The following is a 17,854-nucleotide window of genomic DNA, read 5'->3' as shown; positions in this document are numbered from 1 at the left end:
AAAAAAAAAAAAAAAAAAAAAAAAAAAAAAAAAACACCAAAAAAAACCAAACAAACAAACAAAAAAAAAACCAACCTCAATAAACTTAAATAATAGAGAGCACTCAACTGACTGGGAGTTTGGAACAGAGGAAACCTACTCCTCAAAGGAGAACCTGGGCACCGTCCTGGAGCAAAGCTTCTCTGTGCCCTGTTTGTGGCTGAGTTTCTGGTTCGTGCTGTTGGCCACAGCCAGCTGTTCGGTCATCAGGACACAAGGACCAAGTAGACACTGCATTTGCCATCTTCTTTCAGTAACAGGCCCCAGGCAGTAAGAGGCATCCGTACCATAGACAGGGTCACCCCTTACACAAAACCACTGCCATTATTGGGCTGCTGCCACATGGCAGCAGCAATGTGGACGCAGGTGGGCCTGGCACTATGAAGACACAAATTGAGGTTTTTGCTCCTCCTGTGGGCCAGGGTTACAGCTCCTACTGACCCCTCAGCAGCCCACAGACAAGAGGAGCCAAACTTGTGAATGCTCCAGGGACTGATCAGCAGCAAACAGCCAGCACGGGAAGCTGCCAGCTACCTGCAGCTGGAGCCAGAGGCTGCTTGTAGGTGTCAGCATTGGCTGCTTGCCTCACTCATGGTATATTAACAGGGTCTCTTTTGAGTTGTCGTTTCTCTGAGGGCCTGATAACACAAAATGCTTTTTCAGAAATTCATCGGAGGATCAAGAGAGTGAAGCCTGCTCGGATGAAGATGAGGTCAGAAGCCTAACACTGAAATATTTAACTTTGTCCTGTGTCATGTATTGACATAACTGATTTCCGTCACCTTCTAACCATTTTTTGTGGGGTTGACGTCTTACCATTGCCAATAACTATATGTTTATATATGTATGAATATTCATGGTTTTGCAAGCCATATTTTAAATATTTTGGCTTAGCTTTTCTCCTCTCTTTTCCAAAATCCTACCATCATTACAAAGCTCCCCACCTTGCAACAAGATATGATCACAGTAGGAGGCGTTGAGGTTAATGAAGTTTTCACTATATCCAAAAGGGAAGATTTCTCACTCAAATGTTTGCAACACTTTTTGCTCCCCAAAATGCAGCCTGAAATGAGCCTTACCACCTGCTTTTCTTGAGTTCACCACATTGGCTGCTGAGGACAAATCTCACCGCCCTTGTCTGTAAGGAGGCAAAGCTTCAGAAAAAGGCTTGCTTGGAGGTTACAGGAGTGAAAAAAATAAATCAGCAGGTGCAAAACACTCACCTTTCAGCACCCACATCCACTGCCATAAGAAACCAGTGAGCCATTCTGCTGCATGACAGAACTTCTTTAAACTAGGCCAGGGTCTGCTCAGTAATACCCCCTAAGTAAGCACATTTAATTGGGGTCACATAGCAGTGTTTGGGGGCCGTGCCTGACTGTCCTGCTGGGGGAAAGCCACAAATAACTCCAGTAAGCAAAGGCACCAGAGGGCATTTCCCTCGTTCCTCTCACCCAGATTTATGTTTTCATCTGGAATAGAGAGAAAAGGGTCACAAAAACATTTTATTTTGATATTGAACGGTTTCTACGTTCCAAAAACCATGGAAACGTCTCTTTCTGAGAGTGAGCTACAAATTACATGTTATTTAGGCAACATTCCCGTAGAAAAACACTTTTTTCCAATACTGACCAATGCTGTTAAATAACATATGCAAGCTTTAGGGCACCTTCTTCAAATCAAAGCAGCAGAACAAGGATGAGCTGAGGACAAAGCCTCCAGGTTTACATAGTTATGTTTACGTGGGCAGAGAAAGAACAGCTGGGATCAGGAGCACCTGCCCTTACCTTGCTTATAGCCTTACTGCCACACTACACAAGCAGTTATTTATAAAATCACACATTTTCTGCTCCAGGAGCCTGAGCTGTATTTTACTGACCCTCAACAACTGCTGTCTATTTTAACGGAAATGGAGGAACAGAATTTCTCCTACCTCTGTGATTTCCAGAAGACAGAGAAAGAAATGAATGAGTTTCAACACATCTTCATCAACACACAAAAAAGGAAGTGAGTGTGACCCTGTGGTGAGTGGTGGGAGGGGGGTTCCCTAAGCCCCAACTTTCAAACAGTCCTTTGTGTTGGAAGGGTCCCTTAAAGGCCATCTGTTCCAACTCCCCTGCAATGAACAGGGGCACCCACAGCTCCATCAGGTGCTCAGAGCCCATCCAGCCTGACCTCAGCTGTCTGCAGGGATGGGGCACCACCACCTCTCTGGGCAGCCTGTGCCAGTGCCTCACCACATTTATTGTGAAGAATTTCTTCCCTATCAGATGCAGTGCTCACACTCTGGTGCACAGCCCTGAAGGCACAAGCTGGGGAGCTGATGCGTTTAGCATTGGGGGCTGTAAGCCAGGAAGGATGGTGTAATTCTTCTAAAGGAAGATCAAAGGCAGAAACAAGGCTCATCCTGAGAGATCCAGACCAGTGCCTGTTTTGACTCAAACCCTTCCTAGAGGAAGGCATCAGACCCAAGTGTGATTGCAGATGGCAGGTAGACACACCTTTTCTCATTTGAAGTGCCTCTCATTTGAAGTGAGTGCTTTTAAACGGAATCTACTTCCCACACTGACTCGTCACAAAACCTACAACATTACTTAGCTGTGCTCTCTCTTCGCGGGGGGGGGGGGGGGCCCCAGTAACCGCTATCCCGGAAAAACCCAATCTGCTCTCCGAGCCGAGGTGCAAGTCGCCCAGAAAAGGAGTGTAGTGATGCTTCCACCTACCGGCGGCAGCGGGGACAGCCTGGGTGGAAGCAGCAGAGGAACCAGATGTTTTGAGAATAGTTTTCCAAACAGCTCCTCTCTCTTCCGGCCCAGGGATCGGGAGAGAACGCAGCTGAAAGAAGTTTTGCTCACCTTGAAATCCACTGTCACCAAATTGGAAGAGAGAGCAGCAGACCTGAAGCTCAGAGTTGAAGACTTTTCCTCAGAACGTGAAGCTGATGTCCAGGTACACCCCAAGGTGGAGGTAAAGTGGGACAGCACAGCCATGAGCTGCTCCTCCAGCCATAGCCATCCATCCCAGGCACTGCTAAGCAAACTGAGAAGCAAGCAATCAAGTTCTAAGAGAAAGCATTCTGATTTCCTTCTCTATTCTTTTAGAGGGATATAGTGGTTCTAACCAGGCAGGATCCAACTGGTGCATCTCACTGTATCGCCTCTTTTCTCTAGGATAAAATGCTTGCAAGCTTGAGAAAAAAAGTGAGGGAGATCTATGGTCAATGCATTGGAGAAATCAGGGAAGGCATGGAGACAGTGGAGATGCTAGCAGCAATAGAAAAAAAGCTCATTGAGTTACTGGACAACCTGGAAAGAATTCCACCTGCAAAGATAGCAGAGATTGAAAAAGCCAAGAAAAAAGAACAGAGAATGAGGTAAGACAAGAACTGCTAGAACTGAGGCTTCTATTTTTAACTACTGGCAATCAAAATCAAAGCCCCTGAAATAGCCGAATTTGTCAGATCAACCTAGGAAACATTAACAGTAATCTGAAAGCCCAGGGGACCCACATCCCAATTTAGCCCCCTGATAATTTCACACTCCCAGTGCTTGCAGCTGGATCAGCAAGCAGCAGCCCAGAGCTGCGTTAGGAGAGGCCAGGAAAGTGCCTGTATTGAACTGATTGAACAAAAAATGACTCCTCTGTTTAAGAATATAGGGCACCTGTAAGCAATGCCGGCATTCAAATGTTTCTTCTACAAATCTCTGCAGTTTAAATTGTGCTTCTTAATTAAAACAGGAGTCAATTAACGCAACAAATTTATGTTCCTAGACATTGCCATTGGCTCTGTTACACAAATGGAAGTTCCCATGCAAACAGCAAAGACATAACTGAGGAGCTGACTGTATCTGGCCATCCCTGGGTAAATCAGATTCAATGCAGCAAAGCAGTTTGAGAATTTAAAGCCAAAGTGACATTTTCCTTGTACTTCTTTCTCTGTGTCTTTCTTTGCCTTTATGGCAGAAAGGATGTGACACTTCCTCCCTACGTTCTGTGAATGATTTTGTACTCTTCACTTACAAAAGAAATGTGGCTCTGGAGACACCCAAGATCAGGCTGGACAGGCTCTAAGCACCTGATGGAGCTGTGGATGTCCCTGTTCATTGCAAGGAGTTGGACTAATGGCCTTTAAAGGTCCCTTCCAATTAAAATGATTCTGTGATTTGATGAAGCAAGACACACTTTTTCTGCTCTGGGGATGGAACAGAAGAATCTGTGAAGGAATCTGACCAAACCTTGGCCCCGGCCTGCCTCCAAAAATCAAAACAAAAGAGTAACAAAACAAAAACCTTCAAAGAGCATTTAAAACCCAGCATCATCTATATCCAAATCCCTGCATTCCAGTGGTCTTACACTATTAGAAAAGGAATGGGTCAAAAGCATATTTGTACATCTGTGCACATTCCAACCTCCTTTTTTTGCTCCCTTCAAAAGGCTGAGAGAGGAAAAGGAACAACAGCGGAAGCAGATGCAGGAGGAGAAACTGCAACGGGCCCTGGAGAGAGCACAGGCAATCATGCAGAAAAAGGTGAGTGCAGCGATCCATAGGAACACACCTCACCTCTGCAGCCCACCTCGGGGAAGATGAGGCACCCAAACCCAGCCATTAAATGGGGGAGGAACTCAACCCTGCCACGAAAACAGCTAGCAAGGAGCATGATCCCCAGCAGCAAGAGAACCCTACAGCACACGTGGTTCGTGGTGCTGTTCTAACAAACACTGCTGCCTCTTTCTCTGCAGACCGGCAGAAGGCTGATGTTCCGTTCCAGCCCACCTGCCAGGAAGGAAAAGAAAAAGCGCAACCAAGAACAAAGGGATAAGGAGAAAGAAGAAATACTGTACTATTTTACCTGACAGCACAGCTTTTACTACTTAACATAGGGTTGACAGCACTCTAGAAAAAGGTTTCTGTAGCTCCAGTCTGAGCTTAAGCTATTTGCAGTGTGAGAACATCATGAACTTCACGAAACTCCTCCTACCTCTGCAAGACCCAAAGGAAAGGAGCGTCAGGCAACCACTCATTGTTTTTCTTAACTAAGGAAATAAAATAAATGCTCTTAATTTGCTTCTTTGGCTCCTGCTAGCAATGCTTTTCTCATTCAGTTGTTGATGCAAATAGCTCTATCCCTAAAAACCTGACCAATGTCCTAGGTAACAATTTTGCCATGGCACAACTAAGCCAAGCACTTACCATTTATCATAACCACAGATCAGGTGAATAGCTATAAAATGAAGTCTCTGCCTTAATCTGAAGGATGGATTGGTGGACTCCACTCTGCTACTGTGAAGATACAAAGGAGGAAAAAAACAAACAAGCTCTACAGAAACAAAGCCATTGACCATTAACTGTATGTCAGGTGCAATCATATAAAGAACAATACCCAGTGACAAGCTGACCATAAAAAAAAGCTTTATTAACCCTTTTGCACCAGTAGTTCTTCAGGCATCCATTGCCAGCAATGGACTTCAAGCCAAGTGATCCATTTGTCGGCCCCAAGAGGTTAGCACTTTACATTCATTTACAAAGCTGAGTGAGGTACATTTTCAGAAGTAGAAAGATTAAGTTGCAAGTCCCATAAAAAGATGGAGTGTTCCTTGGCCACTGTATTAGATTAAGAACTGGTATGGTCCTTGAGAACAGAATAACACAGGCGTTGGCAGCTTGAGGAGTCTCAGCTTTTAGAGATGGAGCACGGTGAGCACTGAGCAAGAATCGCTTATCCCTTCAGCATGATTCCTCCTCCACCTTCCTACCTTTCAGGAGAGGATTCTATGTTGTGGTCACAGCCATCAAGTAAATGATCTCCCCTACCAGCGAGTTTGGTTTGGAAACCCCACCTGAGAGGGTAACAAGAATCCCTGGGCATAAGCTGTAAACTCAGGATGAAAGGAACAGAGACACCTCAATGCTCAGATACTTAAACAAAAGATAGAAAAATAAAACTGGTTCAACCAGAGGATAAAATACTGTCCAGGAATTGGGATCTGAAGTTGGATGTAACCTGCATACTTTTTTTTCTTTTTTCCCATTAAGTCATCAACCAAAAAAAGCATTCTTCTGGACACATACATAGTTCAAAAAGGCACAGGAAGTAAAAGCTTTTCTGAATGACCTCATGTGAATTCAACATCAGTATAACTGTCAAATAAATATGTGCAAGATTAGAAAGATCACAATATTTTTCTGCATGACATACCTTATTCTGTAAAAAAAGACACATATGTGCACACACACCTCATTGAGAATAAAAAAAACCATTACATACACCGTTCTATCAAATTCCTATACGTCATTTTATAGGCATTTAGTACACCACCATGAGAAACCTTTAAATTACTACCTCAAAATATAACCAAAGGCTGTTTTTAATTTCCCCCCTATACAATTCTATACTTACTTAGGTGTTTGCAGTCCAGACAAGTTCAGTATGTACAACCTCTTCCACTGCCCTCCAGTAGAAATAGCAGTTTTTCAGTGAGGCAGGTCTTACTAACAGCTCTTTTTCCCCTCCCATGAAATTCTAACAACTGCATATTCTGTAAACCAGTCAAAAACCCCACATGCATGTGATACTCTGGGATATCAGTAAAGAACAAGTGTTGACAGAGTTAAAAAATAATAATAATAAAATATATAAAAAATAAGAAGGTAGTGGCCAGTTTACAAGCAACCTGGCAGCAGTTCGTAGGTGAGACATAATCAAGGTGCTTAACTTATGTGACTGTCAAAATCCCTCCCAAAAAAGGGAACACAAAGATAAAAACCAACCTCTCTCGACACTTGGAGTCTTAGCTCATCACTTACAGTGAGTACAATTCTATTGCGTTTCTCTTTCAAGTTTTGCTGGAAGAATTCAGCAGATTATTTGGGATGAGGGAACAAGGAAAGGGAGAAACTCAACATGAGCTACAAACTGATTCACAGCTAAGTTAATATGCAGAATCTAGCTTGCTAAAACAAAAACTTTAGAACATTTCATTTTCATGGTGTAGGGCATCAGCTTTGTTACATGTGACACTTGATTCCAGTTTTCTGCCAAAACACGGGGGCCAGAACAATCTGTGTGCACGTGTGTGCATGTAAAATATCTGTAAATTTTAGGAAAGTTTGAGCCGTCATAGGCAGGATTATTAATTTCTGTTAGCTGCAGAATACTTGCTTTCCTCTGAAAACAGTAAATATTACCTCAGTTTGAAGTTTAATCGAGTACTTCTCCCTGAAACAACACTGTACAGCAGCCTGCGCTGGGCTGCAACCGCTAGGCAGCTGGGTTATGCTACACAGGCACATCAAGTAGGATTTACACTTGTTAAGAAAACCTTTCAGCTGTAACTGCCTTTAGCAAATTGCAAAAAGCACAACCGTAATCCAGTACTCCTAGTTTTCCTATTCTCCTCAGAAGAAGACCCACAGAGTTCTCTTATTTTGTCCAGACACGATTGCTCAATTGGCTTTCAAGTAACTGTCCTTAATAATGGTCATTCCAGATCCTGTAAGTTTATTGTGCTTCCAGTGAACTGAGAGTTATCAGAACCTGCATCGTCTTCGGCAGAATTGTGTGGTTCCTGTTGAAGCAAAAAAAAAAAAACAAACAAAAACAGCAGAGAAGTTCAGTACTTTCACCTCTTAATGCTTATCAGTAAGAACATCCTGACATTAACCCAAGATCAGAGAAATGCTCTGAATGGCTTGAATTGTTCCAAAGCTTTCCTACTCTGGTGACCCACTCAGACACCGCTTCTCTGTTTTTCACCTAACTGCCATTCCCATGTAGACACCTCTCTGACATCTAGGATCAAGATTTTGTTGTCTCACTTCCCATCCTTCCTGCAGACCATTACACACATATCAGTTCTGATACTCAATCTTGACCTGCACAGTATCTACAGGATAGGATAAGGATAATGACGGGACACTCCAATAATAAATGAGTAACATTTTGTTATTCATTACCCACTAACAGAGGTAGAAAAACAACCACCTGTGACATGTCAAAGGTTGGTAACACACACAAGATAACCCTTGCAGTACACTTCTCTACTTCCTGCAATTGAATCTGAACTCCTCATAGTAAACAAGGTGTTTCCATTACGCAGAACATCGGTGTTTAGAATGAACTATTCACTTTTCAAGCAAGGCCATAAAACCCAATGGCTCTGATATGCTGTACCTGAAGTATGTGAACAGGTAAATCCACCGTAAGCTGAGAATGTGATGAGGAGGACTGAGAGCTCAGCTGAAAGGGCAAATCTCCCTCTCCTGAGGGATCATCCTGTGAAGGCAGAAATGTGATGCTGTTAGAAGACTCCAAAGCATCTCAGAACAATAAATTCCACTCAGCCACAGAGTCTTAAAGAATTGATAAAGCCACTGCACTGTACGAGGCCTACATCCACAAAGATAAGAGAAATCCTAACTACCACTTAAATTCAAACCTTATTCAGTACACAACCTATTGTCCCTATTATAATCAACTAGGAAAATTGTCCAGATCTAAAAGGGAAGGAAAGGTTCACCTTCCATTATATTTAAGGCTCGGATACAAGCTACGTGAAGCTGCTACTTAACAGAAAAGTTGCATTTACACCCATCAGAAAGAGACAAAGCATTCCCCCCATTGCTTCTCATGTATCAAATCTTGTTAGGAATAAAGCAGAAAGAACCTATCATCTCTCTGGATACTACACAGATATGCACCAGGCTAAAAGTGTACTGTTCAAAATACTCCACTGATCAGTCCACACAGATTATTAGGTGCTTTTAGACAGAGAAATCTTAATTTTTATTTCAGCTGTTAAGAGGAAAATCAGTTTCAGCTGAAACTTCATTTTGTGGGAATCTTCACACCATCCTTATTAACTTTGTATATGGGAGAGATGGAGCAATGTAAGACATTCGGTGAAAAGAGGGAACAAGAATAGAGCACACACATTCTCAGCAAGGACTGGAAGAAAAAGTTGCGCTCAGGAAGATGAACAAAATGCTCCCCCCTGCAGTTACAGTGCCCACTGTATGATCCAGGCTGGACTGAAAATATTAGCACTAACAAAATAAAAACATCTATTTCCACAGCCCATTGGTTCTAGTCCCAGCAGTTGCATGATTGAATCAGCTGTTTTCAGGCTTTTCCAGACCTCTCTAAAGCCACTTTTCTTATAAACTTCCCATGAGCGTGTGGGCAAGTGCCCCGACGAACAGAGCACACACTGAAGACCTCTGATTTCCATCTCGAGGAGTACACGTTTAGATTCTTCTACAGATGCTCCAGCTAGAATAATAAGGTAAAGATGTTTCCTCTCCTCAGTTCTCACCTGAAGAAGCTGAATTTGCACATACTGTGCTCCCGTTGCAGGGTCCCTTATCGTCAGCCCTCCATTCGGCAGAACAACGCTGCCACCCAGCCGACCACCGGGAGCGGACGATGAGAAATTGGTGGGGCTTACTTTACCACCCTTGCTTTTCCTCTGACCAGAGCCAGTTGTCCCTTAAAAAATAAAAAAGTTTAATATTTAGGTGGTCAGAAGCAATTTGCCAAAGTTTCTTGCTCGTGTTTTTCAGTTCTATGCAGTCAGTTTACCCTGCACCACCAATCACACGACACGGGAAATGCATGGAACAGTACAGCGTAATTAAGCACCATCTGACAGCAAAAAGGCCACAGCAATCAGTCACTGAACTCCAGGTGCTGACTGAGCAGTTATTTTACATGAATGGCAAAGAACCACACCACAAACCACTAAGCTTAGGGCTCTCCCCTCTGGTAGCACAGAAATGCTGACACGTTTGCACAGCTACAGAAAGGAATCGGGAAGTGAAATCGCATTTTCCATTTTTTATTTTTCTGTTTATTTCCTGAAAAGTTATGTACATCATTTTTTTCAAATCATAATAATAATAATAATAAATCATAGTGAAGCTCATCTACTTCCAGAAATATGAAGGACAGGCTGAACCAGCTTTACACAACTAGCTGAAAGCCACCAAGGTAATAAAAAACCAACTTAATGGATAAAATCCTGTCATCTGTTTGTCTGATTTTTAATCTAAGTAAATAAAAGGCTCAGATAACTTCATTTTAAAAACAAACTTCACTCTACGGTGCTTATGCAGCCTAGCTAAACTAATGAGAAATACAAGACTTGTGATCACTGCGAGAATCACATCATGGCATTAAGGCAACAGCAGCTGGTGAAGGCTGACTACCAGCAGACCAGAGTGAGAAAGGAAATAGGGATGTTGTGAGACCACTTTAGAAACAGGTGCAGATTTAGTACAATCATCTGTGTAAACAAATGTCCCAACACTGGGCACATGCACGCATTTTATGATACAAGCACACTTAGCACTAAGCTTCATAAAGCAGCTCTGTATCTGCATGACGTCTCACTGAACCAGACAACATGAACAGATACAGATTATACAATGAACAGCGTGTCACGATGCTCAATTCAGAACTTGTCACTTCACTTACCTTAACACCTTCCCTTTTACAGATACAAGAGGCAGTGAGAACTAAACCATATATAAAACAGAACAGATTTTCCACCACAGCACCAAGGGGCAGATGTAATTCAGACACCTGAGATCGTCTCCCAGCACAGTGAGCCACCAATCACATCCCATCTGACAAATCCACATCGGACAGCTTTTACTTTTTAAGAGAAAGGCAACACATCTGAAATGGTGACCTAAAATATCACCCTGCTCTCTACAAAGCTTCTGTGTAACGGAGAGTTTTGAGTATTTCTAGATAACTGAAGAAATAAATACGAAATAATTCCTTAATGCTGCATAGACATTGCTACTACGCAAAAAAAGAAGCAAAGCAAATCCTGCTGATCTCTTCATTATCTATACAGAAGAGAACTCACAAGGTACAATCAAAAGCATGAACAACGGAAAGTAAAAAATCTTCTTCTTTTGGTTGCTTTAATAACAAAAATCAAAAGCAGATGAAGGGACAGAGGAGTATTACTTTTATAACAGCCATGGAACATAAGGCGAAGATTTCTTTGCAAGCTTACTGTGGAACTGGTGTTCCACACTTAACAGATGGCACACCGTGCGCACAACTATTTTAACTACCAATAAATGGATATGGTACTTAAACGTGTACTCAGATACCTGTTCCTATTTCACTGCCAAACCCTTTTATAATTGTGTTTAGCACATATAACGCAATATCTTCTCACCTGTGCTGCTCCCATTCCCTTTTTGTTTTCTCTTCTTGGCCAGCTGAATGGCTCTGTAGTCTGTTCTCGCAGACCCACTGCTCTCCTAAGTTTAAAAGAAAAAAGAAGAGAAAAAAAAAAAAAAAAAAGAAAAAAAGCCAAGAAATGCAAATATTTTGAATGCAAGAAAAAGCCAAGGCAATGAAACCATACTGATGAGTTCCCAGTAGTGGTTATCTTATATTGCAAATACTGAACTCTATATTCCCAAACTCTTCTGATTAGTTTCCATGAATTCCCTGTATTTAATATCTGGAGTTCAACACAAAAGGAAATTATCTTCATAATTATAAGCATTCATATTTTAATAGGGTAAACACGGCAATAGAAGGAACACTTCATGCTGCAAACAAACAGGCCTCCAACAACATGATAAAGCAAAGTGGGAAGAGTATTTGAAACAGCTACGGGAATGAAGGCTGAGGAGAAAACGTTTCAGTTTCTCTCCCAATGCAAAATCTTTCCCTGTATGTAAGTAACGTGAGATACCACATCTTCTTGGCCTTGGGTTTTCTTGCAAATCCCATTTCATCCTCAGATAAATGGATGGTTGCTTTCTAAAACCCTACTTTAAAAAGCCTTCATTTCACTCTCCCCACCAGAATTCCAATTTTTCTTAATCTTTCTTCCAAATTTTCTCATCACCACACTGCAGCTACTTCTGACAACACACTGATCAATGTCACATTCTACAACCTTCATCAAAAACCAGCCAAAGCACATAACCTGCAGAAACCAAAAGAAAAGCCTGCCTGGAAGGTGTGAGTAGCAGTGGATATCCCCAAACTCAGGGCGTCTCAGTCATCTAAGGGTAAATGAATATAGCTACTGCGTACCAAAAACGAGCTGCCAGTCATTGTGCTAAGATCCATTTCTTTCTGAGCGCTGTAGCTTCCTGGAGGGTTGGAGAAAACAAACTGAGTCACTACTTTGCTGCCCTCTTGCTGACCAACAACATCCGAGCTGGGAAGCAAATTCCGTTCCATTTTAGTTGGTGTCAGTAACTCAGGCACATTGGTACCACCAAGGCTGCTAGAAGGAGTCAAAGTGGCTGTGTCAATTGTTAAATTATTGCTGGAAGTCAAACCGTGCACATCCTGACTGGGATTCCTCACTGACAACGACGCCAGCGAACCCAACGCTTCAGCATTGACAGTCTGTACATCATCCAAATTTAAAGTGCTTTGCTGTAGAACTGTTGTCCCAGTTCCCAGCAAGAGAGAACTGTCCAGGCTCTGCGGCATATCGCTGCTGGCCACCAGTATCAAGGGATCGACTGCCTGGCTTAAAGAACTGCTACTGACAGGCAGGTTTCCTCCAAGAGTTGAGCCTACTGAGGCAACATCTATGGTGACGATTCCAGAGTTCACTAGCGCCATGTCTGTCGAGATTCCCGAATTGTTGCTGGACACGTTGGAGAATAGGGAAACGAGGTCTATGTTGCTGAGGTCGCTGTGTCCTGGACTGGTGAGCTCACTGCTGGGTGTGAGGGAGCTGGTTGCTTCGAGCTGCGTCAGGAGATCTGCAATGGAATACAGTTTGGACATTTTTAATCGCTGGGACAAAGAAAGGAGGAAAGAGTTTGACTTACCATGAGAAGGAGTTGTGAAAATTTGAAAGAAATCCAGTAGACTATTACCCGCTCTTAGGGAACCCAACGGCAGTAAAACATGCAACAGCCCACTAAAAATTCAACTTTTTGGGGAGGGTTTGGTTATAAATCAGAGCTTTCGTCAGACACTGAGAATGAAAGAATATGAATGATCAGAGGAAGAAGCTTTTAGAGACGTTGAGTTGGTCTGCGGCACCTCACACAGTTTGAAACAAATCCCCTACCTGGGCTGAAGTTGTGTTGTTTGACCATATGTGTCTTCATACTGTGCTTGGAAGTGAACAATTTATTACAGCTGGACACAGGGCAGCGAGTCTTTAAAGAGTCCACATCCTGAAGATGTTTTTTGGAATGAATGTACAGACTACTCCGTGCTGAGAATTTTGCACAACAGCCTGCAAGAAGATACAGATGGCTTTAAGGACTCAGCTTCTTTCAGCCTGATGTTCAGGCTTAGTGTCTCTACAAAACAAATCACAGCAGTGCTGCAGAACTCTCTGTTGGTCTGTAGCATCTGGACATACATTCAGAGGACTCAGAAGAAAGCCAAATATACGACCTCTCGTTTTACATCAAGGACATCTCAGTGGATAGGACAGCTCAGCAAGCCACTTCTGACAAGAAGAAATGCTAAGTCACTCAATATATTCCTTCCCCACTATGGTATTTTAAGTGAAAATGCTTGGTGACAACTGCTGGTAAAACCATTAAAAGGAGAAACAACCACCAAGAAGAGCTGTTTTACTTTGTGAAGATGAATACTCCAGATCATACCCAACCTTCTACATTCCTGGAATCCAACTGAAGTGATGGACCTTCAGTTTTATCTCTTCTGATTCTGTTAGAATTCTCCCTCTGCTCCTGTAACTAGCTTGTGTTTGGGGAAAAGCACACAGCTTTCCTCTATTTACGCAGCACACACCAGGTACCAGTTAATGCAAGAGCTGAGCAGTACCTTCTACTGGGCACTCAAATGGCTTTGTACCGAGGTGGGTTATGCTGTGGCCTTTCAGGTGTTCTGCTCTTGTGAAGGACTTCCCACAGCCTTCCACCGGGCAAGTGAACCTCCTGTCATCTTCATGTTTCCTACAAACAAACAGAATCACCATCAACAAGACCACATCCACTGCTTGACTACTGGAAGGAAAAATAAAATCTAACAAACAGAGAGGGACTTAGAATAAACAGCACAATCTGAAAATGCTACCTCTTGTGTCGCAACAGCTTGGACATGCTGGTGAAAGACCAGCCACAGCCTTCGAAGTCGCAGATAAAAGGCCTCTCACCTTAAGCAAAGAAAGGTCACATTAACAATACGACATCACACACTGGTATTTGATTAAGAAATCCCCAATGCTGCTTAAATTCAGTTATTTCAAGACTACAAGATTCAACCACCACCTCGGGTAAATCACATACAGAATCACAGAATCACAGAATCACCCGGGTTGGAAGGGACCTCAAGGATCATGTAGTTCCAACCCCCCTGCCTAGCAGGGCCACCAAACACACACATTCAGATCAGGTTGCCCAGGACCCTGTCCAACCTGGCCTTAAACACATCCAAGGACGGGGCATCCACAACCTCCCTGGGCAGCCCGTTCCAGGGCCTAACCACTCTCCTTGTATAGAACTTCCCCCTAACATCCAACCTAAATCTTCCCTCCTTCAACTTCGATCCATTTCCCCTAGTCCTGCTGTTGTCAGCCCTTTTGAAGAGTTTACTCCCCTCGTGGGTGTAGGTTCCCTTCAGGTATTGATAGGCTGCAATGAGGTCACCCCGCAGCCTTCTCTTCTCCAGGCTGAACAAGCCCAACTCCCTCAGCCTGTCCTCATAGGGGAGGTGCTCCAGCCCCCTGATCATCCTAGTCGCCCTCCTCTGGACCCCCTCCAAAATCTCAATGTCCTTCTTGTACTGAGGGCTCCACACCTGGACACAGTACTCCAGATGGGGCCTCACAAGAGCCGAGTAGAGAGGGACGATCACCTCCCTGTCCCTGCTGACCACCCCTCTCCTGATGGAGCCCAGGATCCCATTTGCCTTTCGAGCTGCCAGAGCGCACTGCTGGCTCATGTTCAGTCTCTCGTCCATCAGGACCCCCAGGTCCTTCTCTGCCGAGCTGCTCTCAAGGACCACTCCTCCCAGCCTGTACGGGTGCCTGGGGTTCTTCCGGCCCAAATGCAAAACCTTGCACTTTGCCGTGTTGAACCTCATTAGGTTCACCCAAGCCCAGCCCTCCAGCCTGTCGAGGTCCCTCTGAATGGCATCCCTTCCTTCCACCGTATCAACCGCACCACTCAGCTTGGTGTCGTCAGCAAACTTGCTGAGGGTGCACTCAATTCCCTCATCAATGTCATTAATAAAGATGTTAAAGAGCACCGGTCCCAAGACAGACCCTTGGGGGACACCACTTGTTACCGGCCTCCACCTGGACATAGAGCCATTGACCACCACCCTCTGTCTGCGGCCTTTCAACCAGTTTCTTACCCATCGGGTCGTCCACCCATCAAATCCACTTCCCTCCAATTTGGAGATGAGGATGTGGTGGGGGACCATGTCAAAGGCCTTGCTCAGGTCCAGGTAAATGACATCAGTCGCCTTCCCTTCGTCCACCAATGCCGTCACTCCATCATAGAAGGCCACAAGATTAGTTAGGCATGACCTTCCTTTGGTGAAGCCGTGCTGGCTGTCTCGGATCACATGCTCATTCTTTATGTGATCGAGCATGTTGTCCAGGAGGATCCGTTCCATGATCTTCCCAGGCACGGAGGTGAGACTCACCGGCCTGTAGTTCCCCGGGTCCTCCCTGCTCCCCTTCTTGTATATGGGAGTGACGTGACCCTTCCTCCAGTCATCCGGGACCTCACCTGACAGCCACGACTTCTCAAATATGATGGAGAGTGGCTCGGCAACCACCTCAGCCAGCTCCTTCAGGACCCTGGGATGCACGCCATCCGGCCCCATAGACTTGAATTCATTCAGTCTAAGGAGGCACTCTCGGACTTGCTCTGCCCTTACAGTGGGGAGGGATTTACCTCCTTGGTCCCCACATAGAGGTTTGGGGATGCAGGGTTCAGGGACGTGAAAAAGACTAGAATCCTGGCCACCAGTGAAGACCGAGGTGAAGAACTCATTCAGCACCTCAGCTTTCTCTTCAAGCAGTGATGCCCTCTCCCTTCCTCTACAGTCAGCACTTTCTTTACCTCAAGGCCACTGCACATCTCCATATGCATCACGGAGCACAGATCGTTATTAGCACATCCAATCAAAAACCTGTGTCTCAGTTTTGTGCTCTTTGCATTCAATACTTACCTTTCCTTGACTGTTTTCCAAAACCTGACCTTTCACAGTGCTCTCCCCATTTTCCCCCAGATACTTCCCCAGTACTCCACAACTACCTTGAATGTGCTCAGATAACCAGTTACAGCACTACTCAGAATGAATGACTGGAAGCTCTTTTCCTGCTTTCATGACCACAGCTCTATGCTGATTATTACAATACGAAGAGCTTAGTTGCATCACTTCTATGACCCTTCACTTAATCAAAATGACACTTCTTAAACTGTAGAACCACGAAACCAGGAAAGCCAAGGACAGCAACAAGCAGACGACAGACCACACCATCCCTCCCACCTCTGTGCCCTTCAGCCCTTCCAACACACCAAATCCCACTGTTCACAGCCCATCCTCTATGTGCCTTCCCCAGGCACACGCTGCCCTCGTGAGTACCTGTGTGGCTCCTCATGTGGATTTTCAGCCGACACGCTTTGTCATATTGCTTGTTACAGCCTGGGAACGAGCAGGAGAACTGTTCTTGCTCCCTGAAGTGGGCCCGATTGTGGGAGAACAGCGCACTCACTGTGATAAACGTCCTTTCACAACCTACAGAGAGACAGGAAACAAACATGCACCAGGTTGGTATGCAAGTGAGCCAGGAAGGATGCTTTCCTACAATTGTTAAGGTCGGAAAAGCTCTCTAAGATTGATTCTAATTGTCAACCCACAACCACCATGCCAACAACCACATGCCTCAGGGCCACATCTCCAAGGCTCCCAATCACCTCCAGGGATAGTGACTCCACCACTCCCTGGACAGCAGTGCCAGTGCCTTATCACTCTTTCTGAGAAGAAAGTTTTCCTAATAGCCCTCAATATTATATCCAGACCCACAAGAGACAAACAGGGGTTACAGTTACTCAGCCAAAGCAGGCAACCTAAGCCTGTGTAAGGTGCACAACCCAAGGCTGGCGCTTCCATTGCTGGCGTTCCACCACCCCGGCACAGCAGCACCCCCCGATCCCAAACCTCCCCCTTGTTAACGAGGGTGTCAAGGAGCTAGGCGTTCCCGGAGGCTCCAAAAGGAAAGGAAAAAGAAGCTGCAAGGAAGCAAAACGAGCACAACTGGGACCCCGGGCTAACCCGAGGGCGGCCCTACGGGGACGGACGAGACAGGCACGGAGCCCCGCGAGCCCGGCTCCGGGCGCGGCTTACCGGGGAAGTCGCAGCGGTAGGGCCGCTCGGGCTCCAGGTGGCTGCGGCGGCGGTGGGCGGCGAGGCGGGCGGCGCTGGGGAAACGCTGCCCGCACGCCTCGCATTTGTGCGCCGCCTCCTGCTCGTGGGCGCGGCTGTGGGCCCGCAGGTTGTAGACGGTGGTGAAGCGCTTGGAGCAGCCGGGCGCGGCGCAGGCGAAGGGCCGCAGTTTGTCGTGCGAGTGCAGGTGCCGCCGCAGCTTGTAGGCCGTGGCGAAGGACCAGGCGCAGCCCGGCACCGGGCAGCCGAACGGCCGCGCCGGCCCCCCAGCCGCCGCCCCGCGGCCGTCCTCCCCTCCGCCTCCGTGCGCCGTCAGGCGGTGCAGCCGCAGCTGCTGCTTGCGGGGAAAGGCCTCCCCGCAGCGCGGCTCGGGGCAGGGGAAGGCCGGCGGGGCCGCCGGCCTTCCCCTGCCCCGAGCCGCGCTGCGGGGAGGCCTTTCC

At 45.5% G+C, this 17,854-nt stretch overlaps 2 protein-coding genes and 2 long non-coding RNA genes across 5 annotated transcripts in view; 2 read left to right on the top strand and 2 right to left on the bottom strand.

Moving 5' to 3' along the window:
* The window catches only part of LOC122163046, a 20,725-nt gene extending 19,377 nt beyond the window's left edge, over positions 1–1,348 (bottom strand). For both annotated transcript variants that reach the window (XR_006169772.1, XR_006169773.1), the window contains exon 1: positions 1,263–1,348. This is a non-coding gene — a long non-coding RNA (uncharacterized LOC122163046). The remainder of the gene's footprint in view (positions 1–1,262) is intronic.
* Positions 1–5,083, top strand: part of CFAP100 (cilia and flagella associated protein 100) — a 10,432-nt gene extending 5,349 nt beyond the window's left edge. The window contains exons 9-14 of the mRNA XM_042823877.1: positions 703–751; positions 1,895–2,046; positions 2,856–2,988; positions 3,210–3,412; positions 4,474–4,567; positions 4,780–5,083. Coding sequence (XP_042679811.1) covers positions 703–751; positions 1,895–2,046; positions 2,856–2,988; positions 3,210–3,412; positions 4,474–4,567; positions 4,780–4,893 — 745 coding nt within the window. The 3' untranslated portion in view covers positions 4,894–5,083. The remainder of the gene's footprint in view (positions 1–702; positions 752–1,894; positions 2,047–2,855; positions 2,989–3,209; positions 3,413–4,473; positions 4,568–4,779) is intronic.
* A 351-nt stretch (positions 5,084–5,434) lies between these two features.
* ZXDC (ZXD family zinc finger C) overlaps positions 5,435–17,854 on the bottom strand; it is a 13,050-nt gene continuing 630 nt past the window's right edge. The window contains 11 exon segments of the mRNA XM_042823821.1: positions 5,435–7,605; positions 8,211–8,312; positions 9,352–9,524; positions 11,233–11,317; positions 12,108–12,793; positions 13,108–13,278; positions 13,839–13,969; positions 14,091–14,169; positions 16,614–16,766; positions 17,376–17,826; positions 17,828–17,854. The exon segment at positions 17,828–17,854 is cut by the window's right edge and continues 630 nt beyond it. Of these exon segments, the coding sequence (XP_042679755.1) occupies positions 7,519–7,605; positions 8,211–8,312; positions 9,352–9,524; positions 11,233–11,317; positions 12,108–12,793; positions 13,108–13,278; positions 13,839–13,969; positions 14,091–14,169; positions 16,614–16,766; positions 17,376–17,826; positions 17,828–17,854 (2,145 nt within the window). The 3' untranslated portion in view covers positions 5,435–7,518.
* Positions 17,532–17,854, top strand: part of LOC122163005 — a 3,830-nt gene continuing 3,507 nt past the window's right edge. Inside the window, exon 1 of the long non-coding RNA XR_006169758.1 lies at positions 17,532–17,601. This is a non-coding gene — a long non-coding RNA (uncharacterized LOC122163005). The remainder of the gene's footprint in view (positions 17,602–17,854) is intronic.

Source organism: Centrocercus urophasianus, unplaced genomic scaffold (assembly GCF_019232065.1).
Source record: "Centrocercus urophasianus isolate 14NV4802_14NV808 unplaced genomic scaffold, USGS_Curo_1.0 seq_22, whole genome shotgun sequence".
Taxonomy (NCBI): domain Eukaryota; kingdom Metazoa; phylum Chordata; class Aves; order Galliformes; family Phasianidae; genus Centrocercus; species Centrocercus urophasianus.
Note: the sequence above shows the minus strand (reverse complement) of the source record. Positions and strands in the feature narration are given on the sequence as shown.